Source organism: Canis lupus, chromosome 21 (assembly GCF_048164855.1).
Source record: "Canis lupus baileyi chromosome 21, mCanLup2.hap1, whole genome shotgun sequence".
Taxonomy (NCBI): domain Eukaryota; kingdom Metazoa; phylum Chordata; class Mammalia; order Carnivora; family Canidae; genus Canis; species Canis lupus.
Window position 1 is genome coordinate 19,568,207 of NC_132858.1, and position 21,803 is coordinate 19,590,009.

Sequence of the window (21,803 nt, forward strand, 5' to 3'; positions counted from 1 at the left end):
CAAAGGACATGACCAGCACTAGCTGCCTGCTGCTTTGTGGGGTTTATCAATAATGTAGTTAATAAAGAGAGGTTTTGTGGATAACCACACTGTGTTATAGGTTATCTAAGAACACGTACCTTTTCTTCAACTTCCATCTTAAAAATTCATGAATTAAGAAAACCTCAGGGAGGAGGAGGGTGATTTGTGAAATAGGGCATTCTCATTTGTCACTGAAATTACTGACTTTTGGAGTCAGCGATTACTATTGTTGCGTTAAATTATTTATTTTCAAGGAAATAAGTAGAGTAATCTCAAAATGACTTTTAAATCATTGGCCTTATGAATATCTTCTAAAGAGCCAATGAGGATATGTATTTTATACTGGTCACTGAAAAAAATGATGAACTGAAGTTTTTATTTTTGTGTTTGTTTTTATGTAAACCATTTTCTGTAGCCAACTGCCTTAAAAGCCTCAGATTGCTTTATATTTCCAACCAACGGTGACTGGCATTTACTCTTAGTAAGCAGAAGTTGTCACAAACGACAGAAAGTGATTAGCAATCACTTGCTACATGACGTTAGATAGTCTTAAAACCCCATTTACCCCCTACTGAACCAATATCTTAGCTCATTCTAGAGAATACGAACAAGTATTTCTCCAGCAACTAACATAAGAGAAAATATGAGCCCTAGCTCCGTAGAACGCAACAAATTTGGTCACAAAGGAAAATGAAAGCAAGCACCCTAATACTAACTCAAGACACTTTAGTTGGAGAAAAACAGCCTGCATCCCATAACATTTTATGATACCAAATGAGATGCAGGCAATGTAATTTCACTTATGTGATTCACTTACAAGCAATGCAAATGCAATCTTGCTGATTACATTTAAAACAAAAGACTGAATCTGCTTATTTATAGAGCACACCAAGAGTCATGCAAAAATCATGCTACTCCCCCCACGAATATGGAACAAAAAGAAGACAATCTGCCTGAAGACCTTCTCATCTCCACAGAAAGAAAAATGATGTTAACAGGGAACCCTGAGTTGACCCAAGATGCTTAATAATCTGGCTTCTTGTTGCCCTCGATGGAAAATAAGGTCAACTGTGTGGGTAATCGTTAGCGGAGGTGTTCAACCCACATGCAAAGACTGTCCGGTGTTTTATTTGTTTCATAGAAGGGTTTCTGTAAGCACTTGCATCTATGTTTAATTTTAAACCTTCATTTATCTGTGGGCGTGTGTGCATGTGTACACACAAATGTATTTGTATACAGACAGTAGAGATGTATAATTTCTACAGTGAAATGTAGACTGTTAAAACCAACATAATCACTAGCTGGGCTCCTCACAATGCATGTTTTATGAACTTCTCTGCCTACTAATTTGGGGTCTTGATCATTCCAGAGCCACTAATTTTTAATCATCACCAAAAACTAGAGCTTTTATTAGAAAATTTTCCTATTATGAAGTTCAACAGTTAGAACTTCAGTGTGAAAGCTGCTGCTGCCAAATGCCATCTTTGAACTTCCCAGAAAAGCAACAGAGCTGGAAAAATTCTACTTTCTGTGATGCTCCACTTTTAAAGATCTACAGGTACTTCTGGCTAACCACCAGCAACTGAACCAATGCCCAGCTGTCAGCCATCCTATCGATATCCTAGGCATTTGGCTGGAGTCTTATTGAGAGGTAGATCTGCTGCACCCCAAGCAAGGAGGATCATCGCCAAAGCCAACTCGGGCCCAGCTGCAGTTTTAACGGAAAGAAGTTTACTGTGATACTTCACACCTGCCACAGAGAGCATTTTCCAAGAGAGAAATTGCATGTGGCTGGAAATGCTCCTTGTGGAGTGACTTGTGGCCACGGGGTTTCTCAATCTTAATGAAGAAGACACACTTCAGTGGTCTACTGCGTGATGCCAACACCAATAATGGATAACAGGAACAATTTTCTGTGCAATAACACCACTGTTTTTTGTCCAGAGACATCACTTCCAAGTAGTAACCTCTGAGAACTTGTCAAATACGGAAGGCCTTTGAAGCTACCCCCATAGTCAGGTCTCAAAACTATGTCCAATTTAAACTTTATAACATTTATTGCTTTAAAGCATCCAAACTTCCATCTTCATGTCTCCAAATGGAAAAGACCTAAAAGCATATAGGTTTGCTCATTTCCATACAGTGCAAGCAGTAGGCCCAGAAACCATTTAACTTGTTTGGAATGTGAGCCATTATCCAATCCCATGGCATATGGTTGCACACTTTTCAACTCCTGCATCCCAGCAAAAATGCAATTGCTCTCCAAGTGTGTAGTCTCTGGGTAGGAAATGGTAGTGGTTTCTGGAGCCCTGGGATCCAGAAGATGTTACCAGATTTGAAAGGAACCAAGGGACACAAGAGTAGTTGGTAGTGGTGAGAACAGGAAGAGATACTCTAAAATGAAAGCAAAGTTGATCCTCCAAGGCAGAAAATAGCTGCTCCTGTTTAACTGCTATGGCTTTCCATCAAAGACTGCCTCCTACAGGGGGGCTACTCTTCATGTTTGGGATAAGAGTCAGACCTGAAGATACTCTGACTTTCCTGGGGTATGTCTGCCGGGAAAATGAGGAAACAAACCTGGAAAGCAATTTAATGGACTTGTCAGATGAAAAAGACTTTATCTCAGACATGTTCTTGAAAAAATTCTCCCTCGCTTTTCCTACTCAGGACTTATTATCAAATTCTAAGTTCTCTAAGCACTTTCTGCTCAATAAGGGTCATAAAGACTACGACCAGCAGTCCTGTGTAACCTTGATCAGGTCCCTCAGCCTCTCTGAGTCACCAACTGTCCATATGTAAAATTCCCTACACATTTCCCTCAGAGCGAACACAGCACATGACAGGTAGAGAAAAATTTGCCCTGATGGGCTTCTAGTAAGAATGCACACATGATTATATACATATTTTTAAAGATTTTATTTATTTATTCATGAGAGATACAGAGAGAGAGCCAGAGATACAGGCAGAGGGAGAAGCAGGCTCCTCGTGGGGAACCCGATGCAGGACTCGATCCCGGGACCCTGGGATCACACCGTGAGCCGAAGGCAGATGCTCAACCACAGAGCCACCCAGTCATCCTGATTATATTATTAAATATTATTTAATTCAGGTGCATTTAATGATCTCCCTAAATAGGCAAAACCCCCCTAGCAAACAACAATGCGTGGCTCACAGTTCTATGCTATTCGGACTGCTAGATCCAAGACATTCGTTTATACATCAATAACTAATTATTTATTATAGCAGAGACTGTGCTATGCCCAGGGAACAAAACAATTAGGTGCAAGAGCCACTACCCCTAACCCACCTTGCTACTTCCAGTAAATACTGATTGACTGACTCACTGAAACATTTTCCGTGACCTCCAACTTTCCCCAGATCGCCCACTCCTCTTGCCCACATCCTATTTGTTGTTGGTTCCCAAGAGTTCCATCAAGGAAAAAAGCTCTTTGACTTATGCCAATTATTCTAGAGGTCCTCGGTTCAAAAAAAGAAACAAGGGTGTTAGAGGATAATAGAATTACAAAAGAAGCCTCAATGACTTAACATCAAAATATGAGAGCTACCAACAAACCATCCTTCAGGTATCGATGAATGAGTGATAACAGGTGGCAGGGCATCTTCAAACTATAAACTGAAGCAAGCAAGCTTGGCAATAACTAGTCTTTGGGCAAGCATTATAGTTGCAGGAATGACTCCCTCAAGACGATGGGGAGATTTTAAGTTCAGAGAGAATGCACTATGAGGACACAAGTTACATAAATACATGTTTAAGACTGTTTATTGTTTTGTCAAAGATGTATTTAATTACTGAGCCCCTTGGGCACGGCGCTGGATTCAAGAGCAGCCTGCAACAGCCCTGCCTTAATAGAGCTTCTAGTCTGGAAAGAGAAATAATGATATCTTGACCAACCGTTTATATTTGCAAATGTAAATTTCAAAATAGAGGTAACCGGTGCTGTAATGCTCATGGACTTAAGTCATGTGACACTGTGTAGGGCTGGTCTTTTGATCTCTCTCCCACATGCTTCTTGTCCTGGACTAGGCTCGAAGAAACAGGTAGAACAGGAGATGTTATAGACACTCTCCTACTCTGGCGAGAAGAAAGCTGCTTCTCTTTTTCTATTTCTTACCTTTTCCCCCAAATCTCACTCATGGTTATTCCATGGGTGATATGGACAAAAAAGACACACATCATTAAGTATTTTATATGTTTTGTTTTGTTTTTATTTATGATAGTCACACACACACACAGAGAGAGAGAGAGAGAGAGAGGCAGAGACATAGGCAGAGGGAGAAGCAGGCTCCATGCACCGGGAGCCCGACGTGGGATTCGATCCCGGGTCCCCAGGATCGCGCCCTGGGTCAAAGGCAGGCGCTAAACCACTATGCCACCCAGGGATCCTATTTTATATGTTTTATTGGCTTCTCCCAATTCACTGCAAGTTCTCTGACTTTGCCTGCCCTCAGCCTCATGTGTACATGTCTACTCAAGCACACACAGGCTTAGGGACTGAGTCTCTGGGTGTGCACACTCATCATCCCCAGCGGCCCTGGAAGGTGTTCTAAGATAATACTGATAATACCAATACGAGCAAACAGGTTGACAGGACTTAACTGCATCCCAGGAAATGTTCTAGGTACTATACATAAATCAACCGATTTAGCATCCATGACAGTTCTGTACGATACATACTAATTTTCTCCCTCATTTACAGATGAGAACACAGAGAGGTTAGACAGCTTCTCGAAAGTCACACAGCTAGAAAGAAGCAGACCAACACTCAAACTCTGGCAGTCTGGTTCTAGAGTCCACGCTCTTAAACACACACTCTACTGCCTCTCTATCTCCTCACATGGTGAAGCTCAGGAACATATTCCAGACCCTCAGGCATTTATTCTCAAACTAATTATTAAAGTCCTGTGTGTCAAACTTGACTACATTTTCTCAATTTACAGAGTAGTCACACTATTTTAAAAATACCCCCAAGAGACCAAAAAGAGGGAGAGAATGGTAAAACAAATGCACCGGATTCTATGCGTATCGAACACGTTCATGGCTCCCTAACCTGACTCTATATGTGAGCCAACAAGATACATAAATCTGGGTAGATTGGTTGTTCATATAAACAATTCAAAGCCTTATCATGCCTCTCTGAACTGACTCCAATTCATCAAAAATGTAGGAGCAGGTTATATATGGCACCCTCCATTAACTAAAAGACACCAATAAATTTCCAAAATGTAGGCTCAGCATCAAAAAAAAAAAAAATATATATATATATACACACACACACACACACACACACACATGTATATATGGGTGGAGAAATCCCCACATTTATTGCAGAACTCCGTGCAGCTTGTGTCTCCTCTGTGCAGTCTGGATCATGCATAATGCAACACCGCAACTGCTAACAGCAGGCGCGCACCAGATAATTTACACTTGTTTTTATGGACACGAGGAACTGATCTTTGAAGCTGTCCCTAATGAGATTCCGCTTGGCCCTAACAGCATCCTGAGAGAGTGTTCCGGTTTTCTACTTGGCATCCGGTGCATATTTATAATGCAGAATACAAGCTCATTTAAATTGCACATGTGGATTTTGGTGTCTTCCCTATTTTAAAGAAAGATTTTCATATACTAAGGAGCACCGACTCCTCAATTACTAAACCATACTTTACCTAAACAATGTCACTGCCAGTCACTACAGGTACTTATCAAAGAGGTAGGTCCATCAAAGGGCTTCTACCTGCAGGGCAAAAAGCTTCCCCGATTCTAGTCCAGCCCTCAAGTCCAGAAATTCAATTAGGTCTTCAGCCAAAGGGCATCTCCAGAAAGCCTAATTATACGACACCTTCCTTAGTAGACACAATCATGGGGACAGTCAGGGAAAAAACCTGAAGTCAGGCACCTAAATTAAAAACTTCCTGCCCCAAAGTGCTTGCTATGCAAGCCTCTTTTCTTATTATCTCCCCTCTTTTAAGTTCTGCTCCATATAAAATTTTTCCTTAAGCTTGCTGCTTTAGACAGGGCTTCTTTAATCATTTGGATTTCAAGAAGTTTATAGTTTAGTCAACCCATAATCAGAGCTCCATTACGTACTTACTTTGAGTTTCATCTGTTTTCCCTTATATTACATTTTTACAAAGGCTTTCAATCGCTACATGACACCAATGTTGCTAGGATGGTGTTAGCTGAACTTACCCCAAATCACAGATTTCTGTCAAAGTAGTTTTTCTATAAGAGCTTACTAATAATAAGAGTGTTAATATCTCCAAAAAAGTAATGTTGCTACAAAACATACGAGTACAGAATAGAACTGGTTCGTCTTATGCAAAATGCCTGACTCCCATGATAACAGATGACCCGTTTTCGTGGTCTTCGTTTCAGGTCAACAGCACAGATTAGGGGCTTTGTCAGTCAGACTCCTGATAATTGGGCTGAAATATATCCTAATTAATTTCACGCTTCTATCCAACAATTGTTGACTCCAGAATAGGATCAGTCAATAAGCATTTTACAAAGGATTTGAAACAATATATTTTCTAAGAAAATAGTTTTTAAAGAAAAATTTAAGAAATCCAAATCTTTAGGGTCAAGCTGGAAGTGAAACTGATGTTTTTCCTATGTTAGAAATGAGAATTTACTACTGTCAATGTGAATGTCAACTGAAGGCAGGAGAGATTATAGCATCAGTGTAGGAGTATCAGAAATACTCACTCTGAGCTTCATCCAGCTCCATCCTGAAAAAAACACGGGAGACTTATATAAGTTACCCTTTTTAAAGCCAAGTATATGGTCAAGTCTAAATACATACTCTCAAAATGAATGGATGATGACGAGGGAGCACAAATTTCTTGGAGAAGCACCTATACGAGTGCACTGAATTCTTGCAAACTCAACTTCCACTCATTCATTCAACAGGTATTTGGAGAGTATCTAGAATGTGTCTAGTACTGTGATAGGTGCTCTGGAGAGAGGTAGGCAAAAATAAAATAAAACTGCTTTCATAGCCTGGTGGAAGACAGCCATTTCACAAATAACTTAAAAATACATTTATGAGGGGCAGCTTTGGTGGCTCAGCAGTTTAGCGCCTGCCTTCAGCCCAGGGTGTGATCCTGGAGACCCCGGATCGAATCCCACATCAGGCTCCCTGCATGGAGCCTGCTTCTCCCTCTGCCTCTCTCTCTGTGTGTGTCTCTCATGAATAAATAAATAAAATTAAAAAAAATACATTTATGGGAGTGCCTGGGTGGCTCAGTCAGTTAAACGTCTGAGTCTTGGTTTCAGCTCAGGTCATGATCTCAAAGTCCTGGGGTTGAGCCCCACAGCCAGCTCCCCACTCAGTTAGGGAGTCTGCTTGTCTGCCTCTCCCTCTGCCCCTCCCTCCACTCAAACTCTCTCTTGCTCTCTCTCTCCAAAAAATAAAGCTTTCAAAAGTAAATAAATAAAAATATATCTATGATAAGTGGGGCCAAAGAAAAACACTACTTGTAGGTACTCTGAATAACTAATAATGGGGTTACCTCCCAATAAACCCAAAAGTTGGAAATATTCTAAGTCAAAAATGCATGCAATACATCCAGCCTGTGAAGTATCACAGCTTAACCTGGCCCACTTCAACCATGCTCACAACACATGAGCCTACAGTTGGACAAAATCTTGTAATGTAAAGGCTCATCTTATAAAAAAGTGTTGACTATCTCATGCAATTTACTGAATACTGTTCTGGAAGTGAAAAACAGAACGGTCGTATGGGTACAGAATGGTTGTGGGCGTATTGGTTGTTGACTTTCATGATTGCATACTGACAGGAGCTGAGGCTGCCACTGCCCAGCATCACCAAAGAGGTCCGAATCATGTACTGCCAGTCCAGGAAAAGACCCAAATTCAAATAGTTTCTATTGAATGTTGCTTTTGCACTGTGGTAAAGTCGAAAAATCGCACTTTGACCCGGGATAAGTCTAGGGACTGTGTACACACACAAAGGTTCACATAATCCAGAGAGAGGGTAGGGGATCCCCTAAAGAAGTGACAGAGGAGGAAGGAGGAAACAGCATTTAGGGAGGAGGCCTGTTGACATCATTCCGAACCTCAACTTTTAGGGCAGTGGACCAGCCTAATGCTCTCCCCACACCTCTCAGTACCCACTCACTTGGAAAAAATTAAAAGTAAAAAATTCAGGAGGTGTGCCTAGAAAGTTGGATTTACGACGTGTCTTCCCTTCAATGTCAGCACCAAAAACAGACAGGATCCAAGACCTTGGGAAAAATCGGTGGACAGATCACCAAAGTTGGCACTAACTGCTGCCAAATGTCTGGCTGGCACCAGTGTACAGACTAAATTGGCCATAAAAACCTCACTGTAGTCCTTGCTCCTCTCAAAGGAAATCATTTCGTGATTCACAATGAGGCTTACCCAGAGGCCAGTCTTAGGGGGAGGCCTTGAATTTTGAGCTTAACTCAATTGCACGGTTTAGGGCAAGAGTTTCATGTTTCAGATGTGCAGTCAGGTAATCTGATCCCATCAGAGTTTTAATGGCTTCTAAAAAATCCAAAGTGTTAAATCCTTTTCCCAGCCTCCCCCAGAGCTGTCTGAGGGTGTTTTTTCCCCCTAACCTCCATTCTCCTCCCCTCCAGTCCCTTATTTTTCATACTCAAACCGTTACTAAGTCTGAGACACTAATTTAACACACATTTCTTAATCCTGGAGTCTGATTGTAATCTGTGTGCTAAAAGAAAGTACACACATACCTAATGCATTCCCCTTAAAAAGCACTGACACAGAGGAAATAAAAGGATAATGGAAGGGGAACACATAGAAATGGTGCTTTATTTCAGAAAGAGCACTATTGCCGTCATTCCTCATAAGCCCGGGGAGGGCATTCTCTGGTCTGGGGAAGCCCAAGGTGGCAGGCCCAGGTAAATCCCACAGCTCCAGGAAAGGCACATCTCTTAGAGTCACCCTGGCTCAGGCAGGCGGCATGCCGGGAGTGGAGATAAGAGTTTATTAAGTCTGTGCCCCTGGCTATCAGTAAGTTCGCACAGACTCCATCCCTCCTTCCCCAGTGTGGGAGTCCCCTGGGAGATAGCACAGTCCTAAAAACTTTAAAAGCAGGAGGAAAAAACAAAACAAAAGCAAAAAAACTTCTCAACAAGAGTAACACAGACACACCACGTTGAATGGCATCAAAAGAGGTTCTGGTAGTGAGGCTCATGTGCTGCCATGAAGACCTGCTGAAGCCCAAGGGTTACCACTGGGGACTCAATCCCAATGAATAATTATACATATTTTTTAAATTTTATTTATTTATTTATGACAGAGACAGACAGACAGACAGAAGTAGAGGGAGAAGCAGGCTCCATGCAGGGAGCTGGACGTGGGACTCGATCCCGGGACTCCAGGATCACACCCTGAGCCCAAAGCAGGTGCTTAAACCACTGGGCCACAGGGGCTGCCCCCAATGAATAATAATATTAATACTGATAGCTACCGTGCACTGAGCACTGAGATGCTGTGCCACGTGCTTTACTAAGCACTAAGCATCATCTACTAGAAACTTTGCTGTTACCTAGTGAAGCATATGTTATTATGATCCCCCCAGTAAAGCTAAGGCTCGAGGAGTAGAGAATATACCCGAACACATGCAAGGGGCATGGGGGTGGAGAGACAGACGGGAATAGGATATGCTATTTGGGGAAGTGGAAGGGCGGAGCTTTTCAAATTTCTTTTTTTTTTTTCATATTTTTAATATGTGCCTAGATTTCTGCTGGGCAAGCACCCCTCTCTTCTTGAGTTCTCCTCTCCAAAATATATGCATTCATTCTTCCCCTCCCTCATGTTCTTCTGTTTACAGCTTTATTAAGACATTCAGTCCAGCAGCAGCCCCTCCAGCCGGTGGCACAGCACCTCGCAAAACAGCACTGTTTGTTTATAAGGTGACACAATCTTCCCCGCAGAGTGTGGGGGCATGACTAAAATCCAACTAATGGCCAGAAAGCTCATTTTAATTCTACACTTAACAAAATAAACACCTCATAAAGGCAGGTAAGCAGAAGCTACTTTTCACTCTGGACTGCTTTGTCTTAATAACCTCTGAAAGGAAGGAACCGGCTGCAGGGAACAGGCTCTCGCACACGCAGAACACAATTATGGCACAAAGAGACTGTGACAAAAGCAAAACCCCTTATGTAAAGTTAAATTATTCTTTTCCTTGAAACGGGGGTACCCCTCACAAACACAGAACATTGCTAAATTGCAACGGTTCTTTCATTGCAAATTCTGGCTGGCCTAGTAAGATCTACAAGCCTGTCTGAAAAACCAGGGCATTTGATTTCCCTGAAACTAGTTCCCAAAAGGGCTGATTCCCCCCCCCCCCTTTGTCCACAGAAAATGAAGCTCCACTTACATGTTGGAGGAAATATTTCAAAACATTCCCTTTTTCCTCAAAGTGCAGAATTTATGGCAACAGATAATTAACAACAAATGACAAACAATCTGAGCAGTAAAGGTCCCAGTTTGGTTGCCAAGATGATGGTATCAAATTCCAAGATAAACAGTGGAGCGTGCCGACTGCCATTAACGTCCAGGGGTCGAGATGGAGAGATGCAAAGCAGACCAGGCATCCGCCACGCTGCTGCCACTGCTGCTGCCACCACCACCACCACCACCACCACCACCACCACCACCACCACCGAGAAGCACAATGTGGAGCAAACAACCTCCCCGGGGGGTTATGATTTCCCTTCTGAATCCTCAAGAGTGTCAGAGGGTGCGGGGGTAGGATGGGGTTCACTCCACTGTACTGAACAGACACCCAAGCCTTTATGTCTCACACAGGGAAAACATTCATCTTTGAACTGCATTATGGAAGAAGGAGGAATTAATATCCTTCAGGAGTTGACACCTCCTTCCTAGTTTCTTCTTCCCAAAGATATGCACTCCCCATCTTCTTTTCTCTAAGTCTGTTGGGTCACAATAGGTTTCAGGGCTACCCAGTGGTGCCCAAAATGTGAGGGTTAAGAACAAAGTGAAAACAAGTTAACCTGTAGAAGTTGGAATTTGAGCACAACATATGGTAAGTCTCCCAGATACGAACAGATGGCCAACCTTGGGAAATCGCGATTTCAGATATTCTTGTATCTCTCCAAAGCCGGTTCATAGTTTGCTATTTGTCAAATGGATTTTTTTTTTTTTTTAATATATTGAAATACCAACCTAAAGTCTGAATTACCTCAAAGGGCCTAACAAATTGTTCCTTTTCAGGGATCAGAACAGATCAATGTATCAAAAATTGCTATTCTGATCCTTTCAAAGGCTGGATTCATTGGTATGTGGGGTTGGCATGCATAACCCAGAAAGCTAAGGTGCAATTTGTCTTATCTCCTTGTTGACTGATGTTTAGGGATCCTGACACTCTCCTAGCATTACAGTCATATATCTGCTTCTCTCTCTCTTCTTTCCTCTCTCCCTTTCTTTGTCCCCTTCACACATATTCCCATTTCTCCTCTTCTCCAGAAAACACACATCTCCTCATTGTATATTCCTTGCCCACCCAAGCAGGACCAGTATGCAAAAGTTGGTAATATCTTTTTAAATGGCAAGGTAAAACCAAAGAGCAATGGGTATGATATTTGTGACTTAAAAAAAGTATCTAATACAGTCTGATAGGCTTCTGTAGTTATCTCTGAAGTCTTAAGGCAAAGCAAAATGAAACAAAAAGAGAAGTATTTTCCAAAACTCAGAACTAAAATAGAGCTGGTATACTGTCTATGTCATAGCAAAAGGCTAAATCAGGAAATTAAGGAAACATGCTTAAGTTGCTTAGCTGGTGGAAGACTTAAGTTTTTTTTCTTGATTTCGGTTTTAAGTCTTTGTGCAAAACACATTTTAAACTAAGTGTGCAATATGTAAACAGTTTGAAACTTGGTCTGAGGCCCAAATACCTAAAACTAAATACCACAAGTAAGCCACTTTTCTTAGCCAATCAGTATAAATGCCAAAATAGCCCACCGCAAGATGGGAAAAGATATTTTTCCAATCCAAGAATTATCAAATCTTTGAGCTGGAAGGTTTCAGAGGCTTTCTACACAAAGAAATAAATGGGCTTGAGTAGGGTCTGTGTTACGGCAATCTTTCAAGGAAGCAACTACCAACAGATGAACCAAGAACGATTCAATTCTCACTTGGAATTTTAAAGCTCAATAATATCAAGTACTGAACATTTACCTGTTTGCTTTATTAATGTTACTAGCTTTTCTTTTCTTTTTTTCAACTGATGTCGAGAGCTTTACTACTTAATATAAAACCGCACAAAAATTTAAACCTACTAGAGGGGCTTATATTCTTGATTTGTGGTAAAGAAGAAAATATGGAAAGCCTGCAAAAGCGCATTTTCTTATGTACATTTTACCCTTCTACGGGGACAGAAATTGAGGGAAAAAACCCTTCAAAACAAAATAGAATAAAAATATGCAGACCCAAATACTGCAAGGGCCAATAAATCCAACAGAGTTTCCTCTTTGCAGAGTTAGTGTTTTTACATAGACAAAGCCTCCAAGTGTACTTCTACATTTAAAAAAAAAAAAAAAAAAAAAAGACTAACATGGTGGTCTGCAAAAGGAGGGTAGTTTTGTCCATACTGATATTGAAGTAATAGCCCAATCATGCCAGGATGGCTATGAAACATCTAGTTTCCGGCATGCTGTGGAAGTCTAAAAGGGGAAAAAAACATAGAAGGACAGAGCTGAGGAAAAACTTGAAAAGAAAGAAAAACAAGCTGAGGGACAGATCTTCTGAGACTCAGCGAGCTTCTTTTCCTTTTTGGAAATAATTCAGAACTAGCAAGAACTTGCTGTACAACCCGTGGTAGATTCAGTGGCATTGGCTTTGTTTTGATATCTTAAAATCTACACCTTCGTAAGCTTTAAAATCTCAGAATTAAATTAAATATGTCTCATATACAGACTCCCTATTGCATTACTTCTCAGTTAGCCATTTTGTATGTTTTTCTCAAAACACCTCCATAAAGGAAGTTTAAAAAAAAATAACAAAAACTGTACTTAGAGCAGGAGATAGATTCAATTCATAAGGAGAGATGATCTGATGGTGTCCCAGTTTCAGGATGTGTATATCCACCGACTATAACCACTGTTTCCCTATGAATCTTCCTCTATCTCTATAAATGTAGGTAAGTATTTCAGAATTTAAAATGCAGGCATACCACAGTGGATGGGATCTACTTTACTTGTCAAAATGCTTTACCCTCCTCAAAAGTCAAGCAACCAAAAAACAAACAAGCAAAAAGTACTACACAGTTATACAACATACAACCAGGATTCTAAGAACAAATCCATATGGACAAAAAAAAAATCTAATTTTAGGTTGCTTTTTAAATGCTTGAATGCAAACAAAGAAATCTACAGAATAAGAAAAAAGTCAGCTCTAAAATGAAGTCAAACTGTCACGGACCACAAGACTAGTACCCTCAGGGAGTATATAGGAAAAAGAACTTATTTTAGAAAAGAAATGAGAGAGAAAAAGAAAAATACTCTGTGTTTACATATGAGTGCAAACGAAAAGAGCCATTCAGCATCTCCACGATGAATTTCAGATTGAAAACATTAACAAAAATTATGGCCATGCTAATGTGTAGGCCAGTGATAAATTTGTAATGAGAATGAGCATGGGAATGAGTGGCTTACCAAGAGAAAAAATGTTTAGAATATATATTTTTTTAAAACAGCTAATGCAGCCCAGCTCCAGAACACAGGATTAATTTCTACCTTGTTAGTAAAGTGCTATTTTTTACAGAGCCCCCGACATTCATTCATTCATTGATATTAGTCTTCCTGTGGGCGAAGAGTTAAGGGATCATTCCTCTTCTCCCTCTCCACCACATCCCCATGATGCCTTACTATTATATTCTTTTCCTACAAATAGCACGAATGATGAGGGATTCATATTCTTAATTTCAAACAGACCTAAAGATAAGAAAGAGAAATCCAAAACTGCCAGAGTGGGAGACAATGATGCTAAAGGGCACCATGTTCCTGGTGAGGAACCTGAAATTCGGAGAAGCCCAATGCACTAATGACCACAGCCCTAATTAGTGACCAAGACGAGACTAGCATCCAGGTCTCTGAAATGCTATCGAATAAGTCTACTACAGCAAACCATTTATGTACCGATACTGTGTACTCTGATGGCTTCCAAAACTGAATCCAAAAATACTTCTTAACAAATTTCCCTTCAGGTACAGGACGAAAAAGGAGGCAACATCTTTGTCACTGCTCCCACCTTCCCACAGGTGAGCAAGCGGAATTATACTGAACCAATAAACAGCCTTTGGTCTATTCTTCGATTATAACGTAAAATAGAAGAAAGCACCATCCAAAGAAGGTAGGCCCAAAGAAAGTAGAAGATTTACATTTGTGTGAGCCTTCAGTGTAAATCTTGCAGACAAAGCAGAAGGACTTATAGGTAAATTACATTTTTATCATTCTTAAAAAAATGTTTTTATCATAAAAGTATCACATAGTTGCTATAAAAAATTTAAATTATACATAAATACATAAAATAAAAAGTGAAAGGTCTTTATCCACCACTCCCTCCTCCAGTCATTCCCTAAATAATCACTAGTAACGTCGGTATTTATTTTTCTACACACTTTTATATATTTCTTTTAACCAAAAGGCACCATTCTGTAACTCTCTTCTGTAACTTTGTCTTTGCACCTAAGGATGCCTAGTACAGACCTGACATAAACATTTACTTCCCACCATGAAAAACGAAACTTCAGATCACACAAACAAAATTCTTTAAGAATCTGGCATGGAATGATCACCAAGATACCCTAAAAGCTTCAGATCACTTTTGATTCATAATGGCCAAATACTGACAGGTACTATATAATGCAATAAAAAGTAACAAAAACACGAGTTGGACTTGTCAAGTTTTATACAACCAAGAAGTTCAGAAAGGAAGATGTTAACACTGATGTAACCAGGGTACATACATGAGGCCGTATGGAAAGAGCTTAAGTATTATCACAGCATCTATGTATCAAGTGCTATCTTTCAGGCACTATATGTCATATATGCTTTATCTCAATTAATCTCAAAGGGTCAATCAACCCATTTTACAGATGAGAAGACTCAGTAATTTGTCCATCAATGCTCAGCCAAGCTACTAACTGGTAGTATCAACATTGTATATAGATCTCTAATTGCAGCTATCACTCTCCTCATTGCCTAGCCAAAGCTGTGGTCCTCTGCACTCAATCCTGGCTAATTAGAGTTAATTCTTGATGCTTCTGTTTTAACCACAGCCATAGGTGGGGAGCCTAAGACATTGATAGGAATACAAGAATATGAGAATAGCCCATGAGGAAGAAGGCCAATGTGATTTCACAGAGAATAACAAGGCAACCCTCAGGTCACTGGATTCCTTCTGCCCTTGGAACTGTCACTCCCAAGGAATAACTGAAGTTAATGAGATAATCCTAGGCCCTTTATGACTTTGCCAGCCATCAAGAGGTCAGAACATCTGCCAACCCTGACAGTCAAATATCCCACCCAGAAAAGTTTGCTGGGAATGGTTCCTTGAGGAAGACAGGACAAGACTTACCAGTAATTTTCTTATTCATTTATTTTTACCCCACTCATTTTCAAATTAATTAAGACAGTTTAGAATAAAAAAATGCAGACTCAATAAAACAATCATTAATAACACCTAACATGTATTGAGTATAAACCATATACTAAGAACTCCTCTAAGAATTTTTACAAGTAATACTGTTTTAACATTCACAGCAACCTTTTGAGATAGGCCCCTACTTTTATCGTCCACATTTTACAACTTGGAAAAAGAAAACACAGAGAACTTAATACATCTCTCCACAGTTGGTTACACAGCTAGTAAATGGCACAAACCAGGTTTTAAGTCTAACAATCTTACTCCACTGGAGATGTCAAGCACTATGTGACGCTGCCTCCCCAAAACAAGTATAAATGAACAAAAGCACAGTAATACTCCACGAGTGCTGACAACTGAAGACAAAAAGGGACTAAAACTGAAAATAAGATATGGTATGAGCTTCCTAGCAACCAATTCTTAAAAAAAAAAAAAAAAAAAGAGGTGAGGAATGAACCTCAGTAAGGTGATCAACCATCCTGGTTAGCATAGGACTGAGGGGTCTCCCAGAACACAGGCCTTTCAGTGTAAAAACGGAGATGGCTGGCTACCCTACTAAAAGAGGTTTTATAATATTTTATTAGGCCTCACATCATTAAGAATATACAAAATCTTTATGGTGCTTTCAAACCTACGTTGGCGCCTTCAGCATCTCCTCCCACCAACATTAAAAATACTAAATACTAAATAATATTCTCAACACTCCACTTGGGAAAAGTGAAGACATTGTAGAAAAACAAAATGCTGTTAATTGTTGGTTTTCAATCATCACATCAATCACTATGTTCAAGAGTCTGGGCTGGAGGGGCACGCAAATTCTTGGCTAAATACTGCCCTATCAACTCCAGCTGTGCTTTCATTTTCTTTCCCAAGGTCATATAGGATTCCTTTCTTTAAAACAAAAATCTTCCTTTAGATTTTGCCATTTGCAACAACAGAGATGGACCTAGCGGATATTATGCTGAGTGCAATAAGTAAGACAGAGATAGACAAATACCATACATCTGACGCACACACACACATACACGCACATGTATACATATATGTGGAATCTAAAAAAATAAAAAAAAAGCAGAAACAGATCCACAAATACAGGCATAAACTGGTGGTTGTCAGAGGGGAGGGAGGTGAGGGGATAGGCAAAATGGGTGAAGGGAGGTGGGGAGGCCCAGGCTTCCAGTTTTGGAATGAATAAGTCATGGGATGAAAGGCACAGCACAGGGAATATAGTCAATAGTATTATAATAGTGCTGTCTGGTGACAGATGGCAGCTACACTTGTGAACACAGCATAAGGTATAGAGTTGTTGAATCACTCTGCTGTACACCTGAAACTAAAGTAACTTTGTGGGTTAACTATACTTCAATTAAAGAAAAATCTTTATGTCGCAGGCAGAGATGCAGGCCAGTGGTTCTTAGAAAGCTTGGTGGCAGCCTCATGAGAACTCACAGGAGAAGCCAATCCAAGACCAAACAGTAAATCTCCGAAAGCCACCTGAAGCAATAGCTCAGAAATCAGTGATGAGCTTGATGAAGATGGGGACCAAGTTTTATGTATCTGTATTCCCCCTATAGCAACCCCCTGCAAATAAATGTCATCTTAATCGCAATCTTGATCTCAGTAGGTCAGAGCTAAAAAGATCCATAACTATCATTTGGTGCAAATGTGTACAAACGAGTAAACTGAGGCATGGAGTAGAGAAGTAAATTGCCCAAGGGGGTCACAAAATTGATATGAGACTAATTGAACTAAAGAGGAAGTGAACTCTTCCTTAATTAAGGCAAGAAAACCCCACTAGGTTGTGTGAGAGAAGACAATGGATCGCTTAAGAGACCAGGATTGTAATTCCAATTCAGGTGATCCATTATGGATCTTCATAGGCCTCAGTTGTAAGTGAAAAAGGAAAGGAAGCATTTTAGGGGCCCCATGCAAAATAATGAGCAACTATTCAAGTGGAAAATTCAAAATATTTTTAGGGAGAGGAACAAACCTCTGCCACGACATGTTGAGAATTTCAGAAAAACCGAAGATATTTTAGACTCAATATTTTATGGATATTTTCCAGCCAACTTAAGTTTCTATTTAGACTAAGCTCTTTTTTTTTTTTTTTTTTTTACTTTAAAGAAAGTGTAACATGGTCACATTTAACCAAGATACCTGAATGCCGAGTATGGGCCAGTCACTGCACTAGGGCACCAAACAAGGAAAAATAAAGCCAAGGAAAAGGTAAGCCAACTTGCTTGACAATACACACACACCTTCATACAAACGCTCAAAATGTTAAGATAGGACAGCAAAATTCCAATGAAAATCTCCAAATCTCAATTATAATATCTCATCTCAATGCACAGTCAAATCAGTGGATCAATCCAGCCATCAATCAGTATTTCTGAACACCTGTTACCTGCTCAATCACCACTCTTAAGAAACAAATGAAAGCCCAAGAGATAATAATGCAGGTGGGACGGGCTGAAGTACGGGGGCTTGTGTTGGGGAGCAGGGCACGGTCAGCTTGGATTGGGAGAGACAGAGAGGTTTTATGGATGTAGGAGGCCTGCAGGGACCTGAGGCATTTGATGAGCTGAGCATCAGTGTGAGTGCTGCAGCCGTGAGAAGCACTGAAATCAATGGCACCAAGATAGAGGTGTGCTCAGGCGACAGGGAGCCAACCTGCATGGTGGCTGGAGCAAAGGGTTCGGGCAGAAAGCCCTGGGTAAGTGATGAAGGTGAAAAGGTCTCCTGGACCCAGATCGTGCAAGAGTGCTCTACTCCAAAGGTGGAAAGTCTAGTGAAGGGCTACAATGCTGTCTAGGCTACACCACTGGAAACCCCATTTTTGCAAGCCTTTTTTTTTTTTTAAGATGTATGTAATTTGATCCTTAGATTTTTTTTCATGGCTAGATCTAAGCAGATTAGTTCTAAGGTTACGTGGTTTTTTAAAAATATCTGTTCATTCCCAGTGAACTAATAGAACCTTAGGGCCATGAACAAGGGAGGACTTAAGGTGACGTTCCCTATCAGTCATCTTCCGAGGAATCTGAGGCAAAACATACTCTCTTTTGCCTGAAAGGAAACAGAATTCACAAAGTTCTTTGTGATTCTTTAATACCAAACGTCACACTGGCAGAACAGAGCTAAAGGTATCCCAAGTCCAGCTCGCACAAATTCTATAACATATTTGAAGAAAAAGAAATCATTAGAAGCAGAAGAATAAAAGGAAATTTTGAAATGAACACAGACGTATCGTTCAGAAAAGCCATTTTAACAAAGGAAAATCTCATTCACCTTAAAAACTTTTCCTTAAAATCATGTTAACAATCTTTCATAATCATGACTAAATTCTGATTTAGAGAAAGTATAAAAAAATTCTTCAAAACAGTTTAGCACTAACCATTCACAAGGATTTCTTTCCCTTTTTCCTTTCCTTTTTTTCCCCCCAGAAATCTCATCATAGGTAATTGAGTGGCTCTAATAGAATCTACCTGCAAAGCAACATCCTAGTATTTACACCAATAGCCAGGCAGTCAAGAGAGATCTTTTTTGTTTGATTAGTGTTTCTAAATTTGGGGGAGAGGTATGTGTGTGTCTGAGGGGGACTACTATTTTTTTCAAAAGCTCAAATAAAACAAATACCAGAAAAAGAACTTGTGACTTACACATGCCCCGAGTTCAGTTTTGCCAGGAATGGAAAAAACAGTCAACAGAGCCCTAACCTCCTTTCTCTCTTGACTACACAATAGTGTTCAAAGAGGTTTAGTCCTACTATGAAAGACTCATGTTAGACATTGGAAGGGTCTAATAGAGAATGAGCACTAGGCATTGAATAAACTAGGGAGATGGTGACCTTTTGCCCCTTCTGCTGAAAGCCCAGCACATCCTGTGGCAGGGGAACAGAATAAAGCTGCTGTGCATCCAGGTGCCGCAAAATCCTTGCCTCTGGATTTCTCCCACACTCTATTCCTTAAACAGTTTAAAACTGCAACATGACTTAAATAGCATTAGGGAGTGAGAGAAAAGTACAATTCCTGGAACCAACTGTTCCACTGTCCCTTAATCCTTTGTTCCCCATATTGTTTGAGTCCTGCAGCATGCAGCACACGTTCCACTAGCAACAGGCAAGACAATGGATTTAGCAGTGGCTGGACAATTAGTCCCAATTAGGCCTATTTCCCAGCTGAATGTAAAGGGGTAGTGGGGTGAGGTGTGGTGGAAATAAAAAAAAAATACAGAAATTTTAAAGAAATATTTCATCATGGAGGCAAACAGCACAACGTAAAGCAAACTGAACCAGGGGTCAGGAGACTCTGCCAAAAGTCACTGTGTGACATCAGGCAAATACCTTAACCTGTCTGTTGTTATCCACAAAATGTGGGCAACTGATGACCACCCCTTAGATCTCGTGATCTAACATCAAAATGCGGTTGAAAGTACTCTGAAAATCTGAAAAAGCTACACACATCTAAGGTATTCCTCTGAGCTATATTTGGAACCACGGATACCCATCTGTTTTACAAATCATATACCTTTTATTGTCATTGGCAGAAATCATTAGTGACTTTCTTATTTTACTTCTATTTTCTTGATTGCTAATTTTTTTTTTTTTTAATTCATGAGTGATACTTACATATGTACATGTGGCGGCTGGAATCTGCTCTGGTTGATGTTGTAGTGCGTGAATGCTTGGGTGGGGTTTGAGCTGTACTCATCCACCGTTATGGTAACTTTGCCTTGAGAAGGAATCCCATGAGCCATCCTTCCTCCCTATAGGCATGAGCAATTCACAACTTTCCGGAGCAAAGGATGGAAGCAGGCATGGTGTGTTTCAGCCAACCTCTGAACCCAAGGATCTACTCATCAATACCACCGTGTGTTTCTGAAAAAAAATAAATAAATTATAAAATGAGAACAAAGAAAAAGAAGGTGTTCTAAGAAACACCAAATATGACAGCTGGACATGAAATTGGCTCAGGAAAAAATCTTAATATACCCACGCCTCGTGGGTACCACCATTCCCAACACTCTACCCTGCATGCACTTCCGAGTGGACACTGCACTCCATATGACACTGCTGGCTGCTAGCAAATCACTTCAATGGCGTTCAAACTAAGATTTCCTCTTTAATTATAATTATGGCACTTAACATGAATTACGGAAGGGGCATATCCACAGTTGCCATGGTGTCTAACTATAAATGGTTTGTGCTCGAAGTGGAGAATCTTCCAAACCTTCCCTGCTAATTGGAATGTTTGGTCTGTACAAAGTTGATGTCATAGAATAATGTGAAATCTCAATGCTTAACACAGCCATATAACACAATGACAAATGTAAATTTAAAATGCTGCACTTATAATAGATACCTGTGTATATCTGTAACACACACATAATATATGCACCCGTTCCATGCACTTTTTTCTTTCACAAGCAGTTCTCCAAATACACAGGTACTCAACGCCTGGTATACATATGTATTCCACTCTGGCCAAGAATCTTATGGTAAGGCAAATCCCTCTTGCTAAATGTAATATAATTTCTTTAAACACTCCAGTCACGCTGGGGGAAAGTCAAACACATCCAGGCTTGGGCCACTACTTGGATGCATTCATTACGGCCCCTCTCAGAGCCCAAAGAGAGCACTGAAAGGGAGTAGCCATTATATCCTCCACCTCATTCTTGCTTGCTGCTGTATAATTCTCAGTAGTGGGTTTCATTCTTTCAAAACTTCCATTAGTTTTGATTATTTTGATAAATGTCCATGTATTATTTGCTGTGCTGGGTTGAGAAATGAGGATGTTTATTTTCGTGATAGGTATGCAAAGACTGAGAGAGCACATCCCTGCACTGAGTCTGTTGGAACGGGTTAGTGCAACAGAAAAGAAATGGGGAGCACCCTCCCTGAGTAACCCTTGGGTAACCCACGCTCTTACTTTAGGCGCTCCACATCAGAAAATGTTTGCCATGTGCGCTATTAAGCTCCAGGAATCTTAGCTGCTATCTCAAATAAAAATATTTAGAATAATAAGATTAGATTTAGATTTGGCATGAAACACCTTAGATATCAAGCAAAAGGCAGATGGCCTGCCATAGG

General features: G+C 40.4%; 1 protein-coding gene across 4 annotated transcripts in view; it reads right to left on the reverse strand.

The window, feature by feature from the left end:
• The window catches only part of MPPED2 (metallophosphoesterase domain containing 2), a 175,359-nt gene that overhangs the window by 148,183 nt on the left and 5,373 nt on the right, over nucleotides 1–21,803 (reverse strand). For all 4 annotated transcript variants that reach the window (XM_072790953.1, XM_072790954.1, XM_072790955.1 and 1 more), the window contains exon 2: nucleotides 20,343–20,591. In XM_072790953.1, the coding sequence (XP_072647054.1) occupies nucleotides 20,343–20,470 (128 nt within the window). In that variant the 5' untranslated portion in view covers nucleotides 20,471–20,591. The remainder of the gene's footprint in view (nucleotides 1–20,342; nucleotides 20,592–21,803) is intronic.